An 11938-nucleotide genomic window follows, 5' to 3' on the forward strand; every position below is an offset into this window, starting at 1 on the left:
TGGGGAAGGGCCCGACGAGGTCGATTCCCCAAGTGCCGAATGGCCGTTCTGCCGATATAATGCTGAGTTGGTATGGGGCGGCTTGGTGGATATTGGCATGCCTTTGGCATTTGTCGCAGCTTTTTGTTAATTGTATGGAATCTCGGATGATCGTGGGCCAGAAATAGCCAGCCCTGATGATTTTTTGGGCTAGCGTTTTCCCTCCGATGTGGTGGCCGCAGCAGCCTTCGTGGATCTCGCGGAGTATGTATTCCGTGTCTCCGGGTTCGACACATTTGAGTAGGGGTTGCGAGAATCCGCGTTTGTATAGTTGTCCTGCTATGATGGTGTAGTTGGCGGCTTCTCTTTTTATTCGCCTTTCTTCTTTTGAGTCTGGTGGTAGGGTTCCGTCGAGGAGGTATTGCAAGATAGGGTATGTCCATGACTCCCGGTTTGAGGATGTTAGGTGTGCGTTGATTATTGTTGATACGGAAGGCGACTTAACGACCTCCTGGATTAGTGATCTGTTGCCGTGTCCCGACTTCGTACTGGCTAGCTTGGAGAGCAGGTCCGCCCTGGCGTTTCGTTCCCTGGGGACGTGTTGTATGGTGATGCTTTTGAATCCTCCTTTTAACTCACTCACTTTATTGAGGTATTGTTGGAGTAGGGGGTCCCGGGTTTGGTAGCTCCCGTTGATTTGGGAGCACACTACCTGGGAATCGGTATTTACTTCGAGTACCTTGGCGTCGACTTCCCGGGCTAGGTTTAGGCCTGCTAAGAGGGCCTCGTATTCTGCTTGGTTATTTGATACTGGAAAGTCGTATCTTATTGATTGTTCAATTATGATCCCGTTTTGGTTTTCGAGTATAATTCCGGCGCCTCCGTGAGTAGAGTTTGATGAGCCGTCGACGTGCAGTTTCCATGGTTCGGGGGTGAGTTTGATCGGAGTCATTTCAGCGATGAAGTCGGTCAAGGCCTGCGCTTTGATGGCGTTTCGGGGTTTGAACCTGATCTGGAATTGGGATAACTCGATGGACCATGCTAGCATTCTTCCTGCTAGGTCGGGTTTTTGTAATACTTGTTTGACCGCTTGGTCGGTTCGCACCGTTATGGGGTGGGCTTGGAAGTATTGTCGTAGCCGTCGGGATGCCGAGAGGAGTGTGAAAGCTAGCTTCTCTAAGCGTGAATAGCGAGCTTCTGTGTTCTGTAGGACCTTACTTATGAAGTATATGGGTTTTTGTTCTTTTTTCTCGTTTTCCTGGACGAGTGCTGCTGCGATTGCTTCTTCCGTTATGGAGAGGTACAGGTATAGTGTTTCCCCTGTTTGGGGTTTTGCGAGGATTGGAGGTTCCGCTAGAACCCTTTTGAAGTGTTGGAAAGCTTCTTCGCATTCTATCTCCCATTTGAAGGGGGTTCTTTTTTTCATAAGTTTGAAAAAAGGGATTGCCTTTTGGGCCGATGCCCCGAGGAACCGGGATAGCGCGGTCAGTCGGCCGGTGAGTTTTTGGATTTCTTTGAGGTTTTTGGGACTTGTCATCTCAAGGACGGCACGACATTTTTCTGGGTTTGCCTCAACTCCTCGTTGTGTGATCATGAAGCCGAGAAATTTTCCTGCTTCCATCCCGAAGGCACATTTTGTTGGGTTGAGTCGCATTTGGTGTTTTTGCAGGGTGTTCATTATTACCTTGAGGTCGTCGGTTAGTTGCTCGCCGGATTCCGTCTTGGCGAGCATATCGTCTATGTAGACTTCTATTTTGCTTCCGGATAAGTTGCGAAATATCTTGTTAACAAGCCGCTGGTAGGTGGCTCCGGCGTTTTTTAAGCCAAAGGGCATTACTCTATAGCAGTAGGTTCCGTCCGGGGTGATGAATGCTGTTTTCTCTTCGTCTGGTCGGTGCATCGGGATCTGGTTGTAGCCAGAATATGCGTCCATGAAGCTGAGGTATCGGTGGCCGGATGCTGCATCCACTAGTCCGTCGATGTTCGGTAGGGGGAAGGCGTCCTTCGGGCATGCTTTGTTGAGATCCGTGTAGTCGACGCACATTTGCCATTTCCCGTTAGATTTTCTTACCAGTACGACGTTGGCTAGCCAGGTCGTGTAAGGGAGTTCTCGGATGAAGTTGGCTTCGAGTAGGGCTTTCACCTGTTTTCGGACCTCAGCGGCTCGGTCTGGTGACATTTTCCGTCTTCTTTGTGCCACTGGTTTGGCTAAGGGGTCTACTGCCAGATGGTGAGACATTAGGTCGGGGCTTATTCCCGGCATATCGGCTGGTGTAAATGCGAACAGGTCTCTGTTTTATTTCAAAAGTTGGGAGAGTTCTTCTTTGAGGTCGTATGGGAGGTTTCTGTTGATGAAAGTGTATTCTTCTTTGGTTGGCCCTATCTGTAGCTTTTCCATGTCTCCTTCTGGTTCCGGTCTAGGTTGGCCGTCTAGTCGTGCGTCTAGGTCGGCAAGGAATATTCCGGCTGCGTCCCGGGATTTTTTCCTTAGGGCTAAGCTATTGTTGTCGCATTCGGCTGCGACTTCCCGGTCTCCGTGAATGGTTCCGATGGTGCCGTCATCGGCCCTGAACTTCATGAGGAGGTATTTGGTGAAGATGACTGCAGAGAAGTCGTTGATCGTTTTTCTCCCGAGAATGACGTTATAGGCTGTGGAGTCTTTTAGGACTACGAATTCGGATAAGATCGTCTTTCTCTGATTGCTTGTTCCTATGGTGATGGGAAGGGTAACCGAGCCGTCAGGTTTGAGGAAGTTGTCTCCGAGGCCCGTGACGCCGTGGCGGTGTGTTTGGAGGTTGTTGTTGCGGAGCCCGAGTTTGTCGAAAGCTCCTCGGAAGAGGATGTTAGAGTCGGCGCCAGTGTCCACCAGTATTCTTCTTACTAGCCCTGTTCCGATTCGGGCTGATATGACAAAAGGGGCGTCTTCGGCCGAGGTGCCGTGTTGGCAGTCCTCCGGCACGAAAGTTATCGAGCTGTCAGCTATGGCGACTGGGTCGTGGTGCCTGACGGCCATTATTTTGAGGTCTTTTTTCATTGTTAGCTTTGACTTATTCGATACATCTTTGCCCGTGATGACGTTCACTATGATGGTCGGATCCTCTTCGCGGTTTTCCCTGGGGGGCGGCTTTTGAGTTCTCGGGTTGCGTCCTTCTCTTTCTGGTGATTTGTCCCTGTCGGCGCGCCTTGGTTCTCTGATGAATTTGACGAACTCTGGGAGTTTGCCGTCTCGTATGGCCTGCTCGAGAGCGTCTTTAAGGTCGAAACAATCTTGTGTTTTGTGGCCGTATCCTCGGTGGTAGTCGCAGTAGAGGGCTTTGTTTCCTCCTGTCCTTTCCTTGAGTGGTCGGGCTTTGGGGATGACACCTCGATCTGCTATTTGGTGGTATATCTCAGTAATTGGTGCTGTTAGGGGGGTGTAATTGGAGAATTTTCCTATTCTTGGTGGTCGGTGGGTTGGTCTAAGGTTGTCTCGTTGATTCTCTTTGGGTGGTGGGTTATGACGGGGAGTCGGGTTGCCGTGTTGGGTAGCGACGTGCTGCCGTTTGTTGGCAGCGACGACCTGGCTGACTTCCTCGTCGTTGATGTAATCTTTGGCAACGTTCTGGATTTCGTGCATGGTCCATACTGGTTTAGTGGTGAGGTGTTTGCGAAAGTCTTCATTCATGAGCCCGTTAGTTAGGCAGAGGCTGGCAACGGAGTCCGTGAGCCCGTCGACCGTCAGGCATTCATCGTTGAAGCGGTCGAGATATTTTCTTGTAGATTCTTCTTGTTTCTGTGTGACCCCTAGCAAGCTGATGGGGTGTTTGGCCTTGGTGATTCGGGTTGTGAATTGGGCCATGAATTTTCTTGTGATGTCGTGGAAGCTGGTTATGGATCCGTTTGGGAGGGCGTTGAACCATTTGATCACCGGTCCGGCAAGGGTTACTGGGAAGGCTCTGCATCGGACCGCGTCGGATGCTCCTTCCAAGTTCATTCTGGCCTCGAAAGCCGTTAGGTGTTCTTGAGGGTCTTTAGTTCCGTCGTACTTCATGTCGGTGGGTTTGTCGAAGCCTCTGGGGATTTTCGCTCTTAAGATTCTTTCTGTGAAGGGCGTGGCTCCCATTATGATGTGATCGTTTCTTGTGCGCTTGGTGTGCCGTCGTCTCGGGTCTTCGTCTGAATTGTGCTGACGGTTCAGATCATGGGATGCGCTGCGGTGGTGTTTTTTGCTGTGTCGCCGTTCTGGCGTTTTCTCGTGTCGGTGGTTGCGTGAGGTGCTACGATCATCTCTTCTATCGTGTTGCCGGGTTGGCGACCTTCCGCGGTAGGATCGTGGCCTGGACGTCGCCTGGCTTCCGTGTTCGTTGGCGTATTTTCCTTTGTCGGTTAGTTTACCTTCAAGTTCCTGGACTCGGAGGCAGAGATCCTGAATGATCTGTGTCGCTTTGTCCCTTGCTTTCTCGGGGTGTTGTGGATCTGCGATTATGTGCTCGTTGGTGCGGTGGATGGTACTGGCCATCCGGGCTTGGTTTACGACCTCCTGTTGTTCTGGGGTCGGATGACGTGGTCTGGAGTTGTCTTGGCTTGATGGATTTTCGTCCAAGATACCCTCCATCTGTTTCGACTGTCGCAGGTCCCCACAGACGGCGCCAATGTACAGAATGCTTCTGATACGTTCTAGGAGGAGGATCGGAAACCCGCGGGTCGAATCGAATGTTGAGTTTTCCAGCTGGAACGGAGGGGAGGTACCTGCAAAGACACTCCGACGCTCAAGTCAGAATAGATCTGAGAGGTATGAGATATGAGGAATGAATGAATACCTGGAGGGATTTGGGCCCTCTATTTATAGGTGATGGTGGCTATCTTATCTTTATCTTATCTGACTAAGATAAGAGGGACGTTTGAATTCGAAAGTTAGTTAGGAGCTCTAGAGGGCCGGTTCGGGACCTTCTAGAGGGATGAAACGGGTTGACCCGAGGAGTCGGGTTCGGGTTCGGTCACGGTCTGTTTAACGATAGTTTGTGAATAACAAAATAGAATCACTTATCTATGAGATTCAGGAGAATTACACTGTTCATGTAAACAAAGCATAAGCATTTGGAAATATTTACGAATTGAATCAAAATAAAAGAGAAAAATAGAAAACAATTAAAAGCAAAACGTTGCAAAAAACATAACTTATATAATACTAGCAATTCGTCACCAAAAAAAATATATATATATATAATACTAGCAATTTACATTAAGTCTAGTTAATTGCGTCTTACGCCAAAAAAAAATTAAAATTCAAAAATATATCAACCAATATTATACAATTTAGAAACTTCTGAAAATGTTGATAGAAAGAAAATTCTTCAACCATAAAAAAAGAAGTACCATAACATGTCACAGAATTTCTACCACATAATTATCAAAAACAGTACTTCTTGATATACTATAAAAAAAAAAAAAGTAGAAATTGGAATGAAGCTAATTGATCATTTTTTAACAATGGCGGATCTCATCATGTTCTTGAACTCAGAGAAATCAACACGGCCATCATGGTTGATATCAACAGATCCAATCATCTTCTGAACACTCTCAATCTCATCCCCTTCAGACAACCCTAACTTCCCTAGCACCACTTGAAGCTCCCTCGCCGATATGTAACCGTCACCATTCTCATCGAACACCTTAAACGCTTCCCAAAGATCCGATTCCTCCTGCTCCTTCATCTTCTCCTCCTCTTCTTCGTCGTTTGTCGCGTCCATGAACCCGAAGTATTCTTCCCCTAGAGACTCATGCAGTTTCAAGAAGTCCTCGAATGCCAAACCCTCGTTCCCCGGACTTATATATGACTTCGTCAAGTTCTCTAGCTCCGCCGTGTCCGCCTCCAGCCCTAGAAGGTTCATTGCCTGGCTGATCTCCTTCACCGTGATAATGTCGTCGCCATTCTTGTCAAACATATCGAAGATCTTTCTCAGCCGGATCGAGTTTAAGCTCGGGCTTCTGAGCCTAAACGACGACGGCTGAGTCATCTTCTTTTCTTGTCCCATTAGTTTAGCTTATTTTTAAGTGCACGTGCTATACTTGAAGTTATAATAATAAATATGCAATTTTTCTATTGAGAAGAAGAGAGAAATTTTTAAAATAATAATGCAATTATATGTTGTTACACATACGTTACTTGCCCCTTGAGATGGGTTTTCAGTTTTGTATGGTGAAAAATAGGTTTATGGTTGAAAAAAGAAGGAAAATGTTAAGGTAGCTAGATGTGTGGAACCCTATATACCATAGCTAATGGTCCTGAATTCTTGTGAATGGTGTGTGGTGTGTGGTGTGTGATGCTACGTATATTATAAGAGATGGTGTGTGCGTGTTTGGTGGCCAACCAAAGGGGACTATTCCATGCTTTGCGTGTTTGAAGGACCGTTTCTCATTATTATTAGTGTCTAATGAATTTTCCTTTGTTTACTTTAATCATAAGATTATTAGTACAGCAGAATAATAAACGAATGACCAGAAAATATTTGGTCTAAGTACTTTGTGATTTGAAAAATGATATTCTTCGTCCTCTCGTAACGTTAACTTCGTTCTAATGTCATAGCAGTATTATATAATTTTTTTATTAACTACTCGAAAATTAAATAAAAATTAAATAAAAAAATATTAGAGAATAATCAAAATTTATTATTTTTAGTTATTAATGACTAAAAATTTATTATTTTGATAGTCTTTTAGTATTTTTTAATTTAAAATTTATTTTTACATGTTTTTAAAATATATTTAAAATATTTTTAAAAAATTCTATCACTATTTATTTTAATTTATAATATCAAAATTTATAAAAAAAAATTACAATAGTAGAATTTTTTTAGTCTAATGGATCCCTTAGGACTTTTTTATCTTTTGACATTTGGAGATGCAAAGTATGAGAAAATAGGTGATTGACTTGAATTTTATATTCTAGAAGACCATAAAGGACTTTTTCAAGTCATCCATTGTATTTGTCCTTCACTGATAAGGTTTCATTATTTGACAATAATAGTTGACATGCTGGCATGCACGATAGATGCCAACTTTGAATTTCAACTATAATAGGCTCCATATCTTAATGCATGCAGGCGTATCTAGATGCTAAGCATTGAATGATACGGAGTGACGGTCCAAAAATGACGATCACAGTTATGGGGAATGGATCTAGATAGGCATCTTTATTTTATATCGACATGAAAAAGTATTTTTTTAATTTGTTGGGGGCCAAAAATAACTTATCAATACTTTTTGACTAAATGGTTTTGTTAAAGATAAATATTAGGAATAAAATATATTTTTATATAAAATTTTTAAAAATATATTTATTTTTTAAATTTTCGATTTACATCAATTTTAGTTTTTTTTGTTATTTTTTTCGATTAACATTTTTTTTAGGGTTAAGTACGATTTTGGTCTCTAAAGTAGGGACTGAAAATTTTTTCCGTCCTTAACTTTTTTTCTTACAAAATCGTCCCTAAAGTTTAACCTAGTTTTAAAATTGTCTATTTTACCACATTTTTAATTTTTATTCTAAAAATACCCTTAATTAAAAAAATAAAAAATAAAACAGGTTAAACGGGAGAAGGGATCATGGGGGGAGGGAGCCGCCGTCGTACTAGATTTGTCGCTGCCGTTGAGCCGCGTCGCCGTACTGGGCTTGTCGCCGCCGTTGAGCCACCATCGCTGACTGCGAAGAGAGAGAGAGAGAGGGATGCGCAAGCTGAAGAGATTCGCGTCCTCCACTGCCGCCGGTCCTCGCCCTTCACATCTCGCTGTTGTTCCTCCTTACTCGCTGCTCTCCTCGCCGCTCGTCACTGCTCTCCGCGTCCTCGCCGCTACTCCAAGACCCTCACCGTCTGCCGCTGTTCCGCTAGTCCTCCCCACTCGTCGTGCTGAATTGTGACTTGTTATGTAATTTTTGTTAACGTTGCTAGTAGTTGCTGTGGTTGAACTAGTAAATTAAAATCCGATCCTCCTCTTCTTCTTCTGTGTGAACTAGATTTTTTGTTTGTCTTACATAATCTAAATTTGTTGTAAAATTTGTTGTGGAATATCTGAATTTTTTGCTTGATGATTCTGATTTAGCTTGAAATATAAGATTGAATTTGTCTATTGATGATATGGGTTTTGGATATGTTGATGTTGCTATAATGTCATGCTTTGTTGATTAGGTGAATCTCTACTTTTGATTTAGCTTGAATCTGAAATATTGATGCTGCTGAATTTGTTGATTATTATTTAAGGTTACACAAATTTTGGTTCAAGTTATTTGAATTTCTTTAAGTATTTTGGTCCCTTTTTTATAATCTAAATTCAAGTTTTGTAAACGAGTTTGAATTTGATCTCAACTCAAATTCAAGGAATTACCATAGAAACAAGTTTATGGAAATCATTAGCAGGGATGAAGAAGATGAAGAAGTAGAGTAAGAGAGGAGATGATGAAATTGTGATAGAGGGTAAGGATATAATTGTCCGAATGACGATCTTAAAACCAACTGAACTTTAAGAACGATTTTGTATGCAAAAAAATATTAGAAACAAAAAATTTTCAACCCCTACTTTAAAAACCAAAATCGTATCTAACCTTTTATTTTTTAATTATACCCCTTCCTAAAACCACCACCATTATTGTCACATTCCTCTCTCTCTCATTACTGCATTTCATTTCTCGTGAAAACACTATTTTTACACTGTTACTAGACTAAAATAGTTCCTTTTTCTCTCTGGTGGAAGCACCTGCTCCCATTGCTTTTATCTTCTGTTGCCAAAGTATGCTTCATGCACTACTCTGTCCCGTTTTGTTTTAAGTGTTTTTTTTTTTTTTTTTAATTTGTCCTTGTTCTTCTTGCTTTACATATGAGTTAATTTTTGGACCGCACTCAAACTGAAATCTTTTTTTCTTTTTGGAACGTTGGCTCCTTTTTAAATAAGAAAATGTCTTTTTTCTTCTTCTTCTAGGGAGTAGCAGTGACAAGTAACATTTCTGGGTAGTAGCATATGGGGATCTCTTTTTTTCTTGATATCTAATATGGAGTTACTGCATTCAGGGCTATCTATTACTACTAGAAAGTTCTAAAAGATTTTTCATTGAAGCAAGTAGAAGCTAATTGTTAGTAACGGATGCAAAGTATCTTATTGATTTCAACTTGTGGCATCTCTTTTCAAATCTTCACATTTGGAAGTTAACGGAAAAGGGAAGGTACATTGTTAAGGAAATTGCAATTTTTTTGTTGTGTGAAATATTGTTGGATAATAGGGACATTGCAGTGTGTGTAGTAGGTGACAATGGTGAAGATAATGTGTTGGATAGTGGTGAAGAGAGAGAGAATGTGCGAAATAATGATGATGGGCACGGGGGAGGGTTAAAATTAGACAAAAAATATTATCTGAAAAAAAAAATACAGAAAGGATAAAATGAATGTAAATTGAAAATAAGGAAAAATAAAATTAAAATAAATTAAAATATAAGGGTATTTTTTATAAATATTGGAGATAAAAAATATACTTTTTTTAATATTATTCATATTTGATAATAAAAGTGGTTGATGAAAAATAAAATAAGATAAAAAAATATTTTTTATATCATAAAAAATATCATAAACATCGTTTATGCTTATACATGCATATATTTTTTTTGTTCTTGGATGTGGTTTGCTAGGCCAACCCAACCTGAAAATCTACCTAAAAGTCTAAAACTAACCTCCACCGGGATCAACACTTGAAGGATCCTTTTTTCCTGCCAAATGCATATTTATATTGGATCATTTTGAGAATTACATTTAAAATTCGACTCAATTCATGCGTTTTACCAAAAATTGAATCTAATCGAATTTAAATTAATGGATTTGTATTTAATATTTTAAACACATATGCGGCTCTACTCTTTTTCATCTTTAAAAAAGAAAAATTAATTGGGTCAGAGTCAAACCGTCCTAGTGATGCTTGATGCTTCTGTTCCTTGGGACCGTCTAACTCATTTCAACTTTTTATTTCATCAAAATATCAAAAAAAAAAAAAAAAACTTTTGTTTTCAGACCCTTACTCCATTTTTGGGAATTGACCCTTAATCCTTTCTTCCTTTGGAATTTCTTTTTGAGTTAAATTTCAATAAACTAAACTATGCTCTGATTTCTGGCCCTTTCAATGATCCACAAGGGTCCACTAGCCCAATAAAAAATCAGTTGCAACAGGGTAAACTACAAAATAGTAATATAAAATTATTTTTGCTAATAGAAATATACAAATGATAAATTAGTTTTTAAAATATTAAAAGGTAAGAAAAATAATAATTTTTTTATAAGTAACAAATAAATTTTAAAATTGAAAAACAACTTGTGCATTTACTCGAAAATTTATATGCAATATTTGGACAAGCATTTAGAAGATACATACAAAAAAAAATTGGAACAAAATTTGGATATTAAACTTTTTTTTAATTTAAATGTTATAAATTCTGATTATTCATTATTCACAATGTGTGTGTGTAAAATTACTGTTATCTGATATAACCTCTGAGCCTCACATCTTATATAGTTAGTTGTAGTTTGTTACATGTTAGTTAGATGGTAATTATATAATAGTATACTAAGTCTGTTTTGAGTTAGTTATGCAATACATAAGCAAGCACCGTAAGCTTATGCAACTTAGGATTCATCATTGTATGATCAAGTACAATCAATTTCCATTTTTCTCTGTGTGAAGTCTCTCACTAGTCACTACCTCATCACACACACTATTTCTATATGGTGTGGTGAGCGTAGACCAAATCTGGTTGAGCTCACTTTGAATTTGAGATTGAAGAAGGAAGCTTGGTCCTTCAGATTCTTGAATGCAACAAGAAGCAAAATCTGAAGTAGACAATGTCACGAACTCCATTATAGAATCTTGATGCATAAGAAATTTCTTGAATCAATCGAAGCAATTCAAACTCCAATCCTGGTCAAGATCCAACAAGTTATCTCTTTCTTCATCCAACTGAGAATCCTGATATTTCTATTACTGGTATTGTTCTGAATAGTAGAAATTATAATAGCTGGAGTAGGGTTATGCTTCTTGTTTTAAAAATCAAAGAACAAACTAAAATTTTGTTGATGGAATTCTGATTAGACCACATAGGTGTGATCCATCGTTTGAAGCATGGGAAAGATGCAATACCTATATAGTTGTATGGATTAATATTTTTTTTAGAGCCTAGAATTTTACAAAATGTGATCTAGAACAATATTGCTTTCGATCTTTAGGAAGATTTGAAGCATAAATATTATTAAGTTGATCGATTTTAAATTGCCAAATTGCAAGAAGAATTACATGCTTTAAGACAAGGTGAGATGAGTGTCACTATTTATTTCACAAAGATGAAATCACTCTGGGAGGAAATAGAGAATTTTAGAGCCATTCCATCTTGTGATTGTGGTTCATTTTGCAAGTGTGGCTTGGGAATCATGAGAAAATTTAGAACTAAAAATCAGGTTGCTCGATTCCTTAGAGGATTGAACGAGTAATTCTTAGGTGTTAGGTCTCAGGTCATGCTAATGGATTCACTCCCAAACGTGAATGTTGTATTCAGTTTGCTTACACAGCAAGAAAGACAATTTCATGGTCTAAATTTTGATTTCGCTGATCAGAAGTTTGTAGCACAAGCTAGTTCTGCCACTCTCTTTAATACTGTTTCAGAGAATATGCAAGGCAGAGAGAGGGAGGACAATATGGAAGAGGCAAAATGCAATGCTCCCACTGTGGAAAGACAGGGCACATAGTCAGTACATGCTACAAAAAGCATGGGCTACCACTTCATCTCAAACAGAAATATATACCAACAATAGCACACTGCCTTTGTGAATGTTGGTGTAGAAAGACTATCAGTGTCCAAGCATCACCACTCCTAGCCACTCCAACATCAATCAATGCAGCAGGTATCCGAATTCTAGTTTCTTATCATGTGAAAAACTTTCTCAAAATCATAAAG

General features: G+C 40.1%; 1 protein-coding gene across 1 annotated transcript; it reads right to left on the reverse strand.

Moving 5' to 3' along the window:
* Window positions 1–5200: 5200 nt before the first annotated feature.
* LOC107485389 (calcium-binding allergen Bet v 3) lies at window positions 5201–6271 on the reverse strand. The gene has a single exon (XM_016105914.3). The coding sequence runs from the start codon at window positions 5991–5993 to the stop codon at window positions 5436–5438; it is 558 nt and encodes a 185-aa protein (XP_015961400.1). The 5' UTR covers window positions 5994–6271; the 3' UTR covers window positions 5201–5435.
* Between the last annotated feature and the right edge of the window lie 5667 nt (window positions 6272–11938).

Source organism: Arachis duranensis, chromosome 4, assembly GCF_000817695.3.
Source record: "Arachis duranensis cultivar V14167 chromosome 4, aradu.V14167.gnm2.J7QH, whole genome shotgun sequence".
NCBI lineage: Eukaryota > Viridiplantae > Streptophyta > Magnoliopsida > Fabales > Fabaceae > Arachis > Arachis duranensis.

Coding starts and splice junctions, on each gene's coding strand:
- LOC107485389 (XM_016105914.3), bottom strand. CDS start 5,993: ATGGGACAAGAAAAGAAGATGACTCAGCCGTCGTCGTTTAGGCTCAGA.